The 17,287-nt window shown below is 42.5% G+C and overlaps 1 protein-coding gene across 1 annotated transcript in view; it reads right to left on the bottom strand.

Annotated features, from left to right (window-relative positions):
* The window catches only part of LOC134458340 (zinc finger protein 850-like), a 42,779-nt gene extending 25,492 nt beyond the window's left edge, over positions 1 to 17,287 (bottom strand). The window contains exons 1-5 of the mRNA XM_063210600.1: positions 17,210 to 17,287; positions 10,185 to 10,233; positions 5,366 to 5,434; positions 2,541 to 3,596; positions 1,292 to 1,459 (exon numbers count right to left, since the gene is read on the bottom strand). Of these exons, the coding sequence (XP_063066670.1) occupies positions 1,292 to 1,459; positions 2,541 to 3,596; positions 5,366 to 5,434; positions 10,185 to 10,233 (1,342 nt within the window). The 5' untranslated portion in view covers positions 17,210 to 17,287. The remainder of the gene's footprint in view (positions 1 to 1,291; positions 1,460 to 2,540; positions 3,597 to 5,365; positions 5,435 to 10,184; positions 10,234 to 17,209) is intronic.

Below are 17,287 nucleotides of genomic sequence, written 5' to 3'. Positions count from 1 at the left end.
ACACATCAGAGCATGTCTTCGGCATTTCGCTTCTGGTCTTTATTTACACCCCATCAGCTGTGAGTTTAAGTCCTGTCCAATTCCCATGTCTGCGCCAGAGTACATGTATAAAGTCTCAGTCTTTTCATGACGATCGATTTCCTTGTTCATTCTTCAGAATGCATGTAAGTGTCATGTGCTGACGGACAGCTGAGATCCACATATATATATATATTAGGGGCTTTTATGCCTTTATTTTATAGGACAGTCTGAGATGGTGACAGGAAGCGAGTGGGACAGAGAGACGGGAAATGGGACAAAGGATCGGGAAATGACCCCGGCCGAACTCAAACCGGGGTCCTCGTGGGCATGCAAGCCCAAATGTGTGGGGCTTAGCGCACTGCGCCACAGCGCCCCCGAAGAGCTTTTAAAAGTCATCAAATACAATGTGCGTGTTACTGTGGGACTTAAGAGGCAATGATCAGCATTTTAAATCAGTTTTTAATTTCCGGAATTGTCTAGGCAAAACGCCAAACTCCATTTTTAAGAAAACGTTTCATCATGTTTCATATTTCAATCAACTGGTTGCAAGACGCAGAGCAGTTCCCGCGAATGGGACACATCGCGTTTCCATCTAATTATCTCACCTCCACTACTCGCCTTGTGTTTGTGAAAAGGAGCGAAGGTTAGATTTCAAAATGCTTTTGCACAATAAATTTTGCCACATGGTTTTAAATTCAAAGTTAAAGTTCAGTTTTGGCTTTCAATTGATTGCAGAGGTTTTCACATGGTTGATCTGAAAATCCATGCTCCATGGTTTCTTTGTAGCCACAACTGATGGACTTGGCAAAGACTCATACCCCCATTTAGCATATATCATGCCCATGTTGGGCTACGCATTGCTTTTTTGTAGTTAAAGGGGTATGCCACTATTTTGGGGTTTAATACAGTTAAAATCGTTGGCTAGGGTTTATAAAGGTGGTAAAGTGCCTTATTTTTCATGTTCAAGGTGCGCGTGTAAAACCGTGGCAACGGGAGAATTCCGCCCAAAATGCACAGGGTTATAGATGCTGTTTTAAGAATTAAATTTTGATGATTCATGCAAATATTAATATATTGGTATTTTGTACAGAGGTGTTCTGTATGGACAAGTCCGACAGGCAGACAAAGATGCGTCTGTCTATGCACTGCCGCCTTGTGGATACAGGAGGGCATAACAATTTTAAAAATTGGTCGTCGCACACTCGGAATGGTCGTCGCACACTCTGAACTTCATGCAGTTACATTTAATAAGACCAACGTTTGAACGCACCTGTATGATCCATATGGAGATTATTTGGCTCTTCTTTTTTGATGATCTTCACAGGTATGGCCCAGTCAGAGTATGTTGCATCACAACATTCTACAACACTAGGCTCTTCTCCATGTTCTACAACAGTAGGCTCGCTGTGTCCTTCTTCTTTAACTTCCTGTTTCAACTCTACAAACCAAATGAATGAAAAACATTCAGGGCTGGCTAGGGGCGCAACAGCAAAATTGTCGGCCCTATGTACAAAGCGGATTCCAAAAAAGTTGGAACCTGACCTGACTTTGACCCCGTCCAAACTTTTTGGAATCTGTTCCAAGGGTGATGTTTTAAATGATCACAATAATTCTGCTCGACTTTAACAACTGGTATGTTGTCTGTACACAATGCGCTACCTTATTAACATATTGAATGTTTTGAAAATGGTAGCATTTTGCTTTTATTCACAAAATACCAGTTGTCCCAAGTTTTTTGGAATCCACTGGTAAAATCAGCTCCAATTGACTGGTCAACCAAACAAAACATCAAACTTAACATTATGGGCACTCAGTAAACATGTAGGTACTAGATCCACTATGCTCAATCAGAAGTATGGCACTGCTAGCAGATGTTTTTAAAGGGGAAGCAAAACAGACTAGAACCGGCCCCGAGTACAGTATAAGCAATCACCATGTTCACGCACAAAACCCTCTTACCACTTTGTGGCTCCACAGCATGCTCATTACAAGCCTTTTCTACCACTTTTTATCGCACTGTAAAATAATCTGCAGTATACCAGCCAGCGATCCAAATCAGTGAAACCTCTCAATTGAAAGTTCTTGCAACTTCTGCCAATTTCAAAATGCTGTTGTATTGCTCACACTACCCTTGACTCGTCAGTACCCAGTGATGCTGCATTCTTTGACTCAACCCTTTCCGAAATCTGAGCTATTCTAATGGGGGCAGACTTTGTTTACATTAAAATCTTTCTTAACAAAGGCCCACTCCAAATATTATCCCAAAAGGTATTTCTAGTTGTCTGATGTTGCATAACCTTTTGGATGTTATAGGGAATAAATCGAGATGTTTTTTTTTAATGTAAATAAAAGCTCTCAGAAAAGGCTGAAGAATCTGTTACTGACAAGTTCTGGGTATTGTGAGCATTACAACTGCATGTCGACATTGGCAGAAGCTATCCTTTAATTAGGAATGCAAGACAATTTCACTCTTGATAGTAATGCATACATCTCGTCTTCTGCTGTTTTATGAATCCTACCTGCAGTGTTTTCTTGTTTGATGTGCTGGCCAGGTAAGGCAGGTGGGGGGGAATGGGATTCGTCAAACACAGCAGTCGCATAGGCATAGTCATAGTCATAGTCAGCCATGCCGTAAGGCTCTTCTTCTTCCCATTCAGCTTCCTGTCTTGACCACATTGTCTCAAACTCTGGCACTGCTGGTGCTGGTGCTGCTGCTGATGCCGTACCATTCCCAACTGTTTGGTAATCAACTCCATGTTGCAATGTTGGTCCTACTGATTTTTTTTTCTTCGAACGGATTCTCTTGCGAACCTTCAACTTCATCAGCGATGCTCCTGTTGCATTTTCTCCCTCTGAATGGATTCTTTGGTGAGCCTTTAAACTTGTCGACGTCAAATCAGCTTTTCCGCAGATAGAACAATTGAACAGATTAAGTTTTCCAGCGTGAAGTGTCTGGTGAGTCTTAAAAACTTGAACTGAGAAAAACGTCTCTCCACAAGTGGCACACTGCAACACTTTCTCCTCCCGATGGATTTGCTTGTGCATTTTGAGGAGTGACTTGGTAGGAAATGACTGTGCACACACGGTACAATTGTACACCTTAGTGTGAAGACTCAGTATATGTATGTTCAGCAGTGACGAGTTACAGAAAGTTTTTCCACATTTAAGACAGTTGTACGGCTGTTTGCCAGCCTGATGAGCCTTTAGAATCCTTAGTGAGGAAAACGCCTCGCCACATGCTGTGCATTTGTAGGGCTTCTCCTCATAATGCATTTGCTTGTGCGTTTTGAACAGGGAGAGGTTAGGGAAGGTTTCCCCGCACATATTACACTGGTAGGACTTTTGGGGGGGCATAGTATGCGTTTTCTTCTCCTCAGTATGTGAGTTCCTCATGTGAGTTGTGAGCTCTTTTATGTTTGAAAAGGCTTCTCCACATGTAGTGCACTTTTGTACACTGTGGATTCTCTCGTGTTTTTCAAGTAGCAACATGTCAGGAAAGCCTTTTCCACATGTGATGCAACTGTACACGTCTCCATTGTCATTGGCTTTGCTGGGAAGCTTTGTTTCAGCAAATCCTACAATGCAAAAAAAGTCAGAATTAAAATGTGAATAGTTAAAGGTTGTGGCCTCAGCGATGGCTAAAATAGTAGGGCACTGCACTGCTATGCCGGGGACACGGGTTTGTGTGTGTGTGTGTGTGTGTGTGTGTGTGTGTGTGTGTGTGTGTGTGTGTGTGTGTGTGTGTGTGTGTGTGTGTGTGTGTGTGTGTGTGTGTGTGTAGGTGTTTTGTTTTGTTAATGTCTTATATGTACAGTACAGGCCAAAAGTGTGGACTCACCTTCTCATTTAATTAATTCTCTTTATTTTTGTGGCTATTTACAGAACTTAGTACATTTTCAGGGAGGGCATCAAAACTGTGAATGAACACATGTATAATTATGTGTGTAACAAAAAAATGAAAATATATAAAAAATAAAAACAATTATTAAAAAAATATCAAAAATGCCAAACAGTGATGTCAACACAGCAAAACTGAGGGCCCCGTCTATTTTCAAGTAAAAATACCCTGTCAGTCGAGTCAATTTTATTTGATACAAGCAATACAATAGAGATTTTCTTGATCTGATAATGGGTCACTTGCTCAGCATACAGCATGTAGCTGGTTATCTAGGTCAGTGGTTCCCAACCTTTTTCTTAAGGGACCCATGTTTTTACTATTGTAAGCTTTGGTGACCCAACCACGCGAGTGCCCGCACGAGACGGAGTCACAAGATGCCCTCTGTTTCCTGCGAAAACTAATTTTAGTTATTTTATTCTTCAATTCGTCTTTGGTCAAATATCGAATAGCCTAAATGTTTAATGTAGCTCTTACAATTTGCTGCTTCTATGCATTTATTAGTTAAATGCTTTGTCATTTATTCAACATGGGCTATATATGATATTTAAAATGAAACCCCTTAAAGTCAAGAGGGCTTCGCGACCCCCTGTGGATCTTTGGTGACCCACAAGTTGGGTCCTGACCCATAGGTTGGGAACCACTGATCTAGGTGAAACAGTGATACCAAAAGTTACTGAAAAACCCTGCCACAGATTCCCTCCAACACAGGTTTGACCTCTCCAAGCAACTGGCTATGAGTCAATATCAGATCAAGAAAATGTCTGTAAAATTCTTGTATTGGCAAGTGTTTAAAACTAGATTTTAGCTCTCAAAATTCTAGTTCTACAATTCTAGTGAGTTATTGAAGGACTTTAATGTTCAATTAGGATTGACATGACTGACTGGGCATTTTTATTTGAAAATAGACAAAAATAAGCTTATTGAAATGTGTGGGGCCATCAGTTGTGCCATGTTGACGTCAGGTGGATAAACAGCCGACATTGCTGTTGGACAACAGCTAGAATGATATTTTTTGGTAAGCACGTAATTCTTCATGTGTTCATGCACAATTTGATGGCCTGCATGGAAATATACAATGAAAATACATGAAAATAAAGATAATGCATAAATGAGAAGGTGAGTCCACACTTTGGGCTTGTACTGTATGCTTAGTTTAACTGCACATTGGAGACTGGTCAAATGCGATTTCAAATGTCTGTGCCAACCCTGCTACATAGATTTTTAACATTAAAGAACAATTGACTTGACGGATACAATTTTCACATGTCTGAAACAAAGAAAAGAGTGCACCTTTGCCCTCTGATGGACAGAAATACACACGCACCGCGAACCAACATACCGTACATATGCACCAACAAACTCAGACGAGCATGAACACTAGCTCCATGCCGGAGATAATTACAGACAAATTAATAATAAGAGATAATGAAAGTAATACACTTGTACCTGTCTGCTTCATATGATCAACACCTGAGGCTCCGGAATCTTCTTCCACTAGCATGTGTCGCTTCAACTCTAGAAAGGTAGAACTCAATCATTTCACTTTAAATGCAATTTAAAGGGACACTGTGTGAGATTTTCAGTTGTTCATGAATTTCCAGAATTCATGCTGCCAATTCACTAATGTTACCTTTTTCATGAATACTTACCACCACTATCAAATTCTAAGTATTCATTATGACTAGAAAAATTGCACTTTTCATACATGAAAAGGGGGATCTTCTCCATGGTCCGCCATTTTGAATTTCCAAAAATAGCCATTTTTAGCTGCAAAAATGACTCTACTTGGAACATACTAGGAAATATATGTTTATTAGCCTACTTAGTAAACTTTCATGTTAAGATCAAATTTGGCAGTAGGCAGCCCAGTTTCAATGAGCAGCATAGTTGCAGTACCTTATTTTACCATTTCCTGCACAGTGTCCCTTTAAGGGGAGGTGTAAAATGAACTCATTTCCAGAATTGGTTCAGTATCGCTTTAAGGATTAACTACATACCGTAGCATCATTCCAGTGTGTCATTCTTCGACTCACTGACCAGCCGGCAATATTTGACACAGAGCGTATGCCCTTGTGCCGTATAAAACTGCCACTGCAGCCCCCTTGCGGCAACATGACTTCCCCTAATATTAGGGTTTAATCCCGAAATGTAATCCAACCAGCGCAGAATCAGCTACATCGCTCTGTAGTTATAGAGTGTGTTAGCATGTATTGTGTGTGTTTGGGGGTATAGTGTGTGTGAGTTAGTATGAATAGTGCTAACCAGCTCCACGTTTATGCATCTGCGCCCGCGGTCTCGTTGCGAGCCACATTTGAAATAGCGCGATTACCTTCATTACATTGCAAGCACTATGGGCATTACTTAGCAATGCTGCTTTCTAGCTCAGTTAGCTAAGTATTTTCACACAAACAGCAAAGGTGTGACGGAGGTCATCTTGCACCTATTCGCCCCCCTCGGGGATCGAACCTGTGCCCTCGTCAACAACAACGGTCCGGCAATGGGAGGCACAGTACGATACCGCTGAACTAAGAGACCAGTCTCCCAGTGTAACGGCATCGACACTGTATGAGACTTTGGGAGGGAGGTTTACTAACGTTCCATGCAAGCCAATGTACTGGTATCAGTGTTGGGGGTAACACGTTACTAAGTAACGTAATTACGTAATTTAATTACTTTTGGCAGTAACGTAGGAACGTAACGCATTACTCTTCAAATTTCAGTAAGTTAATTACAGTTACTGCACTTCCGTAACGGTCGTTACTCATTATAATTTAAGCCTCGAAATCCTCTTCAGGTTTGCTGATATAAGTAGTTCTAGATGTGCGAAGCGCTGTCTGGGCTGTTTTTTCCGCCAGCCCTTCTCGAGCTCACGGGTGTGGGTGTGTGAGAGCGCGCGCATGCAGATTGCTCCATCCTCGTGCATGCAAGGTCTTTCACTGGGACTTTCATGAGCCCATTGCGCTGTGATGTGCTTAACCTACAATATTTGGAGTTCCACCATCATTTCTTTTAAACATTACGCCAGAGGTAAAGTGAAAGTGATTTTGCTGCGCAGTTAAATCTACAGTCATTCCGAGTCCATGCAAATGCATGAATGAAACAGCTGTACCCTACATCACAAATGCCGCCATGGCCTCTGTTGTGCTCAGCTCACTGATGACATATTGGTTAAATACACTGCAACAAAAAAAGTTTGGGTAGCTCCGTCACCCAGCGCGAGTCAAGTAATTGAGAATAACGTGAGAACAACACCCCAAGCAACACTATTGCGTTGAGACCACGTTCTTTAGGCTATTCGAATGTGCCTGATCAAACTGTCTTCCAGCACAAACGGATTCTGCATTCGGCAGAATTCTTAAAGGGACAGTTTGGTCAATTTCAACATGCAGTTGTAATGCTCACACTAACCTGGACTTGTCAGTGCCTGAGATTTTTTTTTCTTCTTCTTCAGCCGTTTCCGAGATCCTGGTCATTGTAATGGGGGCAGCTCTTTGTTTACATTTCAAAAAAACATTTTTATTTATTCCCAAAAACATCCAAAAGGTTATAAAACATCAGCAGACAACTATCAAACAGCAGTACCTTTTGGGAAAATATTTGGAGTTGGCCTATGTTTCATTTTTTAAAAATGTAAACAAACGCTGCCCCCATTAGAATTGCTCATATCTCGGAAAGGGCTGAGCCGAAAAATGTGGCATCACCAGGTACTGACAAGTCAAGGGTAGCATGAGCAATACAACTGTATGTTGAAATTGACCAAACTGTCCCTTTAATAATAATGTTACGCATATGCAATATGCATATGCAATCCAAAGTCGTTTTTAATCAGGAAACTGAAAGGCTTTGGGGTAGCATAAGCTGCAACATCTAGGAGAGGATATGTAAGCTAGAGTGTCCTATCAACATTTCGGTTTGGTGTGGCCACCTCACCCTACTCATTTTATTCTCTGAGACCAAAGGCCATTTTCATGCTGACATGACAATGAAAGTCTATTCTAGTCTATGGTATAATGTTAGAGTAAATTCAAATTTATTGACACTGTTATAAATAGGCCTAGACCTACAGGGCAATCATGAAATCCATTTCAGATGTGAGAATGACAACAGAGGTACAGTTTGCACAGATTAAAATATTAGGCCATTTACACAGCCGGTCTACAACCTGGGGAAGAAGGTGTATTATGAGGTGTGCCACTACACTGGTTAAAATCCCGGTAACACTTTATTTTAGGGATACATCTATTAACACTAATACATACAATGTTAATGCCTGCATATGTAATTTGTAAGTCATGTACTAAGCAAACGCCAAGGGCTTCCGCACACCGGCTCCGACAAAGTGCTGAGCACTGCTCAGCTAAAATTCGATTCCATTGTTTTCAATAGAACCACGCACACTGGCGCCGATGTCCACGGACATTCTCCGATGTCGGATAGCAATTAGAGACAAGTTCTATTTTGTCGGCGCCGCCCATTGACTATCAATGCAATGTTCGTGTGAAATTGGGTTTGGGGGTCTGAATTCTGTCGGAAGCAAAAGTGCGCCGCACTTTGTCGGAGCCGGTGTGCGGCTGGCCTAAGGCCTACTAGGTCCCTACTAAGGTTAAATTGGTAATAAATCCCTTATTATGCATGAACAAGATATTTGCGAATACATGCCTAACATGTTTGATTTTGCTTCGTACATGCCTTACAAGTTACTTATACAGGTACATTGTATGTATTAGTGCTAATAGATGTATCCCTAAAATAAAGTGTTACTAAAATCCCTTTTCCCGCGAAAAGTAAAGTAAAGTAATAAGTAACGAGTTACTTTTTAAATTGAGTAATAAGTAAAGTAATTCAATTACAATTGAAAGCAGTAACAAAAGTAAAGTAACTAATTACTTTTAAAAAGTAACTTACCCAACACTGACTGGTATCATTATTTGAGATACCCAGTCTGTTTACACATGCAGAAAATGCAAGCATGTTAACAGTTGAGTCTTTCAGGATTTCAGAGGAGGTAGTAGAAGGGGGATGGAGGTCTAGTGTGAAGGCTGGGGGGCAAGGGGGTTGGTTGAGGTGTGGGCTGCCATATGTTAAATGTTAAACTGTTATCAGTGTTTCCCATACATTGATGAAACTATGGCGCACCACCATAGTTTAAATTTGGCCCCCGTAGTTTCTGAAAATGTTTTTTAAAAAAAATAATATATATATATATATATATATTTATTTTTTAACTTTTTTTTTTTAAACAATTTCCGGGTTTTACAGTTGTATGATAATGAGTTAGGTGACAGGCCTTCAATGACACAGCAGAGGAGACATCCGGCTGCATATACAAATGAATGTGAATATAGACATTCACATTAATGTATAATATGTTGTTCAGCCCTTTTACTCGGAGGAATTTTGAAAAACTGGCCCTGTGACCAGCACCCCTCATGTAGAATGTGTACGGAGGCATGTGTGGGGAAAAAGGCATAGTCTACTCTCTTAGACCCTTTTTGTCTGTGCGTTAACAATTTCATAGTGCTCCAAAATTCTTATCTGTACTCCTTTTTTTCATTGCATAGACCCATGCATGAGGGACGAATGAAAAGTGTGTTGCAAACAGAAATGGTTCACTGTACTGCATTTTTCATATAAATGACAATGTACTACTATACATGTCATGGGTAAAATATTATGCAATTTCTCAAAACATAAATGGATGAAATGTCATGTCAAAATGTCATATTTTACTCATCGTTTCTCCGTTTTGCAATAACACCGCCAAAAAAAAAGGCCCGTGTGGAATGCCAAAATTTCTGTGGGAAACACTGTGTTATTATTAGATCGATCATTTTATTGTTACTGGTTCATCACTGGTCCGTCACTGTCACTCACCTATGATAAATGCTCAGTTATTATTTATTCTTTATTAGGCTACTTAATCACTTTACTGTTATTGGTCCATCACTGTTACTTGTGCCGTCTTGCACTTTGATGTCAGTTTGTGAATGTCAGTCCTGTGTATGTCTATGTCCTTTCATTATACATAGAGAGAAATGTAATTTTCAATTTCCTTGCATGACCTGTGCACATGAGGAACCCGGCAATAAAAGCTGACTTGACTTTCTGCTCTCTGATTGGAGCATATGACTGGGAACCCTCTTCTAGATCGAAACGATTGTGCAAAGCAGCATGGGATTTCCCAGGCTACCGGTGGAGGGCGGGTGGGCACAAAAACAGGTGGGTCAACACCACATTAAAAAAACAGTTCCAAAAATGTCCTCACCTTTGACCCTGGACCTGGCGAGAATTTGGCGTTTGCTTAATCTCCCCATCTGCAATGACATCAACCAGACAAGAAACATCAGCTCCCGTTAAGGGTACAAGCAAGCATGCCATTACCTAACATTGGTTGAAAACGGACAAAAATGATATTTTCCTCTTGAAAACAAATGTAAATGAAAGAAGATGTGGTACGTCATGTTTCATATTAGAAACATTTTTGTTCAGATTTATGTAAAGGTTTATATGTCAAATGTCCTGTGGTGTGACTGTAACATTAATAAAACCTGGAATGTATACAGCTATAAAATAAACCAACAACATTTTGAATCATTTATAAAGCATTTGGCATGATTAGCCTTATATAAAAAATATGAATGTGAAAAAACTCAATACAGTAATATTAACTACAAGTTCAGTTTCGTAACACAAATTGCGTCCTGCTGAGTGACATGTAAGTCAGGTTGTGGACGGGCAGCTGCAGGCCAACTACAAGGGACAGGCTCCTAGAGTGGTGTGGAAGTTTGAGGTGACTATTAACCTCTTAATATGTCTACATATTGCAATATTTCTGTCACACAATGTTTAGGTTCATTTATGGTGTCCCGTGGTGTGATTGCTCTTATGGAGGGAAAAAAAGTTTTTTGGGAGGATGTCAGTGCACATCATCCCTTCCACTCGGGTCATATTGCTTTCATACAATAGTTCAATTGCCTACAAAATACCAGAATAAATGTTCAAATTCATGTTTATTAGTTACCTTAATCATACTTGTTTACCTGCTTCGCTAAGCAAAGTAGTTCCGAATTGATTGTACAGTATGGTTGCTATGCAATGACGAGCTGACAGCTGTTGAGTACTTGTTACTCTAATAAATAAAACGGTGAGGCTTATTTACCTGGTGAGACACTTTGTATGTGACTTTTATTGCCGCTCACATACTACAGACTGAAGAGTAGGCAAAACATATCGAACATTGAGTGAGGAGTTCCTCATAGGCTAAACCAATCAGTCACAGAGCATTCTAACAATATACTACATCCTCCCTTTTTAAGCATGAGAATCATATTAGAATAGAATAGAATAGAAATAGAATAGAAAGCCTTTATTGTCATTATACAAAGTATACTGAGATTGTAGCTTCCCTACGAAGTGCACAGTCCTTTATAGATGAACATTGAGTTCATTGTTGTAACAGCTTTGGGGAAGAAGCTGTTCTTCATCCTATTGGTTCTGGCTGGCAATGCCTTGTAGCGCCTGCCAGAGGGCAACAGTGTGAAGAGATGAAAGCCAGGATGTGTGGGATCTTTAATGATACTCCTGGCTCTACTTACGCAGCGTGAGTATTTATATTGAATATTTAACTTTACTGTAACTCTACATCTTTAAATTAACATTTTAAAGATTACCACAAGATATAAGCATTTTCATTATGCATTTTAAATGAGATTCTTATACTGTAAAAACAACCTTTGGATCACATTGCATACAATTAAAAACATTTTATCATTCATAGTCTTTCATTCACGTTTGTCTTTCTGTTCTTTTTTTTTTTCAAGACACAGATGATGTTTTTTTTCATGTGTCTGTTCTTTTTTTTTTCTAAGACACAGATGATGTTTTTTGTCCATGTGTCTGTCTTTTTTTAATTTTTTTTCAAAGACAGTTGATTTTTTTTTTTCAGTCTCTCTGTGGAAGAAGAATTGAGTAAGTATTCACCTCATTAAACAAGAAGTATACATAAACAAAGTCAGAACTTGACTTATCTGTCAAGGACTATGAGTTGAAATAACACTTGAGTCCTGCCTAGTAGGCAGGACTCAAGTGTTATTTCAACTCATAGTCCTTGAACCTTGCAGGAATCTTCACGAGTCTCCCACTTCTGGTGCTGTAGGTGGGCGCAGCTGGAGTGGGACTGGATGGTTCACAGGCTGGTGTGCGTTGGTCTCTCTGGGCCTGTGAAGCGATGGGCTGCTCTGGAAGATCGTCGTCGTCCTCTCAATGAAGACTGGGGTGGATTCTCCGGAACATGACACCACTGGGTGTCTGGACGTTGTATGCACGTGGTTCCTCTCTTTTTCTCAGGACTGTAGCTGGTTCCCAGCCATGACGTGTTGACATGTGCACTGAGTTACCAGGAGCAAACTATGGCAGTATCTTTGTGTTGTGATTGTAATAGTGCACTTGCCTGGCTTGTAGGTGTTTCAGCCGTGAGTGGAGTCTGTGTGGCACAGCTGGTTGCAGAACAGCTGTGGAGGTCGGCAGGGTGCTTCGCAGTACTCTTCCCATCAGGACTTGTGCTGGTGAAAACTCTGTTCCAGTCACTGGAGTGTTGCGTAGTGACAGGAGAGCTAAGTGCGGGTCTGTATCGGCCTGTGTTGCTTTTTTAAGTGCATGTTTCACAGTCTTTACCATTCTCTCTGCTAGGCCGTTTGACTGTGGATATCCAGGGCTGGAGTGGATGAGTTTTATGCCCCACGACGATGCAAACTGTCACATTTCAGAGCTGGCGAAAGGGACGTGATCGCTTACCAGCTCCTTCGGGATTCCATGTCTGGCGAAGATGGTCTTCATTTTGCGCATGACTGTGTGGGCGGTTTTGTCTGGTAAGTTGAGCACTTCTGGATACTTTGACATGTAGTCCACCATCAGAAGATATGACTGTCCGTGTAGCTCAAAGATGTCTGCACCAATCTTCAGCCATGGCAGCTCAGGTATCTCGTGTGGAATCAGAGGTTCTTTCTGATTTTGTGGCTGCTGTTGTTAGCATGGGTGGCATTTCTCCACCTGGTTTTCGATGCCATGCTTCATACCTGGCCAGTACATCACCTTTCTCGCGTGCGCTTTCGAACACTGTATCCCCTGGAGTGCGAGGTGCAGTCTGTCAAGCATCAGCTGCTTCACATTCTGTGTCATTACAATCTTGTCACCAGTCATCAGGATGCCATCCTGGATTGCTGATGTTGTGTCGCATTGACCAGTACTGGTGTAGGTTGGTGGGAACACTGCACCGTCGTCTTGGCCAGCCTTTCTTATGTAGCTCAATCACCTAGTGCAGTGTGCTGTCTGTCGCCTTGGCCGCCTTGAGCTTTGAGAGTGTGTCTTCGTCGAGTGCGGCTGTGACTTCCAATGCGTGCACTGCTCTCTCCTCGAACAGTTCTTCCTTCACGTCATCCTTGCAGTCACTGACAACAGCGCGGGACAGGGTATCAGCGACGTGCATGTCCTTGCCTGCTGTGTAGACTGTGTAGCGTTGGAGCTGCAATAGCATGCGCTGGAGTCGTGCTGGTGCCTTGCTCAGGTGTTTTTTGAAGATGACTTCTTATGGTCAGATTGTACAGTCATTGTGTTGCCATAGACATACTGGTGAAAGTGTTTGGTGGAAAAGACCATTGCCAGCAGCTCTTTCTATATCTGAGCATAATTCTTCTCAGAGTCTGTGAGTGCTCGTGATGCATAAGACAGTGGCCTACCTTCCTGCAGCAGACAGGCGCCGAGTCCGTCTTTCGATGCGTCGCACTGTATGGTGAGTGGCTTGCTCTGGTCGTAGAACTGGAGTACTGGGGCTTGCATGAGGGCGGTCTTGAGCTTCTCCAATGCAGCAGTGTGTTGGTGGCTCCAGTGCCAGGCAGCGTCCTTTCTCTGAGTGGGCTTGTGATGCTGGCTTCATTTGGGATGTATTGGCAGAGGTACCTTGTCATTCCCAGCAGTCTCTGTAGTGCTTTCTTGTCGTCTGGCTGCGGCATGTCTCTGATGGCGAACACCTTGGACTCGTCCGGCTTCACTCCCTTCGAGGTGACTACATGGCCCATGTATTTGACTGAGTCCACTTTGTACAGTATTTTGTCTTTGTTGAATTTTATGCTGTCTTTCTATGCAGTGTCCATTACTTTTTGTATAATGGCATCATGCTCTTCCTCAGACGCAGCGGCGATGATCATGTCGTCTGCAATGATGTGCACTCCTTCAATGTTGCCGAATGTCTCACAATTCTTTTGTTGGGAAACCTCGCTGGCGGACTTGATGCCAAAAGGAAGTCTCTTAAAGCGAAACCTGCCCCACGGTGTGCTGAATGTGCAGAGCATCGATGAGGGCTGGTCTAGACTCACTTGCCAGTATCCGTCCTTTTCGTCTAGGATGGAGAAGATGGTCTTCCCTGACAGCCGGTGTAGTACTTCTTCTGGGGTTGGTATTGAGAAGTGCTGTCTCTTGATCACCTCATTCAGGTCTCGAGGGTCCAAGCACACCCTGAGTGTCCCGTTTTTCTTCTCTGTGATGACAAGGCTATTTACCCATTCTGTAGGCTCTTTCACTGGTGCGATGACATCTCTTTCGACGAGGTCTTGTAGTGTGGATTTCAGCCGGTCCATGACAGCGATGGGGATTTTCCTGCAGCCGTGCACCTCTGGGGCCACATGTGGGTCTGTGTGGATGTGGTGTACCCCAGCCCACTGAAGACGGAGGGGTAGGCGTACACTAGCTCCTCTTTCGTGGCTGGTGCTTTGAGTGCGATGGTCTGCATTCTTTTCACCAGCTGCAGCTGTTCACATGCGTCTCGGCCCAGGATCGGAGTGGAGGAGTGCTTGGTGATGAAGAACAGAAGATCTGTCGTCGTTCTGGCCACATCGCAGGTAAGTTTCACGGTGCTCTCCGGCTTCAGACGTGTTCCTCCATAGGCGACGAGAGTGATGTGTGTGGGTTGAAGCTGATGAGGACCCGGAATCTTTTGCAAAATGCTCAGAGGTAGCACACTTGCATCTGCCCCAGTGTCCAATTTAAACTTGACCCCTGCGTCTTTTATGCTGGCTGTTGTGTATCACGAATTATCCTGTTGAGTGTGTTTGGGTTGAGTACAGGACATGAACAGTGACTCTACCTCAAGATCGTGCACGCCCCGAGCAGTGGCTCCTCTGTCTTGTGTTGACGCACACATCTTCGCGTAGTGGTTCTTCTTATTGCAGTTGTGGCAGATGACACCGAATGCTGGACACTGACGAGGTTTGTGCGCACCGCCGCACTTTCTGCATTTGTTTACATTACTGCTCGCTGCGTGTGTCTTTCTCTCAGGTGGTCGTGACATCTTTTTCATGGCGACTCTCCCCTTATCGTAGCTGGCAGACACCTTGTGAAGAGCCTCTACGGATGCCTCTGGCTGCGCCGATCTCATGGCTCGCATCTGTGATCTGGTAACCTTGGCTGCTCTACAGTTATCAACTGCTTTATCCAGAGTTAAGTCCGTTTCACGCAGTAATCGCTCTTTCACTCGAGCGTCCGGTACAGAAAACACAAGTTTGTCTCTTATCATGTCATTCTCTGTTAGTCCAAATTCACAGTTCTTACATTTTTGGCGAAGTTCAGTCACGAATTGGTCTACGTTGACTCCCTCAGACATCGGCAGTGACCAGAACTCGAATACAATGAATTCTTTTTCGGTATGCAATACTTTCTGAATGCGTCCAATATGTGCTTCACTGTTAGCTCACCGGGCTGTCCATCCTCACCCGCTTCGACGAACACATCCATTGTGTTGTATATCTCCAGCGCTTCCTCGCCGACCGTATGCAGCATGATGGCTGTTTTCACCGGTTCACTTTTTGTGTCCGCTCCCGTAGCCGTCATGTACAGCCGAAACCGTTGCTCCCATCGGCGCCAATTCTCGCTGATGTTTCCAGTTAGCACTAGCGGTGCTGGAGGTTTGAACTGGTCCATCGTAGCTTGCTAACGTTAACGTACGTTCGATCACTGAAGACGTTAAAACTAAACTTTTCTTTCCACAGCGGAGGATCAAACGAAAACTATTGTAGTGTCGCGAATGGGCTGCATGCATTACATAAAAAAACAAGTAGGAGACTCCACATTTGATCTACATGTAGGCCTATGCAAAAACAACCACTAACCAAACAAATGACATGGACAAACAACACACACAATATCATTAAGAAATCCAGGCAGAGACTGTACTTTCTGCGCCTGTTGAAAAAGTTTAAAGTCTCCACACCCATCCCAAAAGCCTTTTACCCCTCAGCAGTGGAGAGCATCTTAACAGGGTCCATCATCACCTGGTACGGAAACGCCACAGTGCGTGAACAGAAAGAACTACAAAGGATAGTGCGCTCTGCTGAGTGCTGTATCCGTCAACCTCTGCCTGCCGTGAAAGACATATACACAAAGAGAGTGCTATCTAGGGCCCATAACATTCTCAAAGATATGGACTATTTAAAAAACTGAGATCTGGAAGGCGACTGTGCTGTCACAGAGCTAGAACTGAGAGACTGAGAAAGAGTTTTTTCCCCTCATGCCATTTGCTTACTGAATTCCTCCTAATTACTTTGATTGAACACTCATACACACACACACCTTTTATTTTTATTTTATTTCTTCTTCACCCTTCTTCTGCACACTTGTTTTGCACCGGCCATGCATTTCATTACAAGTGACACGAAAGTGTCTCTATGTACATGACAAATAAATATCCTTGTATCCTTGTATTGTAACCATCAGAAACATTTGGATATATTAGACGTCAGCCATCAATGGACGTGTAAGGAAAGGTAGGCTATTTCGCTTAGTCAAAAAATATTATTAAATGAGTGAGGCCGTAAAAAGTACCATGTCATGATACACTTTCGATGCCAAGATGCGAAATCATAAACAGCCGGGTGAAACCCACATGGCTCTGATCACATCCGCTCAATAAGAATAGAATCTTCGGTCCTGTTTGTTGATGTTCGAGAATGTCTGAAAACTCCAAAGTAGAGAAAGGGTGTGCCTGATAGTACGCAAATGCTCACAGCATTGCTATATGGCCTTCAGTAGTGAAAAAGGCGAGAGCAACTCTGTCATACTGTATGGCTCTGGGTCCAACCATACCGAACGGTCTTGTTTTGATCAACATGGAAAATCATTTCTTTAGCTAATCTTGAGATTCTCGTTCAACCACCAAGGAGCGATCTGCTGGGCAAATATACCCCCCATTTGCCAGCAAAGGCTAGAGACACAAGAACTGGAATTGATACTGTGCATAGTTACCGTGTTTAAATGTAGCGTTCAAAGAATGAAATACGGTCCAGGTTTAGTGCAAATAATGCTCATGACGACAGTCGGCAG

This window comes from Engraulis encrasicolus, chromosome 1 (genome assembly GCF_034702125.1).
Source record: "Engraulis encrasicolus isolate BLACKSEA-1 chromosome 1, IST_EnEncr_1.0, whole genome shotgun sequence".
Lineage (NCBI taxonomy): Eukaryota > Metazoa > Chordata > Actinopteri > Clupeiformes > Engraulidae > Engraulis > Engraulis encrasicolus.
The sequence above is the reverse complement of the archived record's forward strand: the minus strand, read 5'-3'. Positions and strand labels throughout refer to the sequence as shown.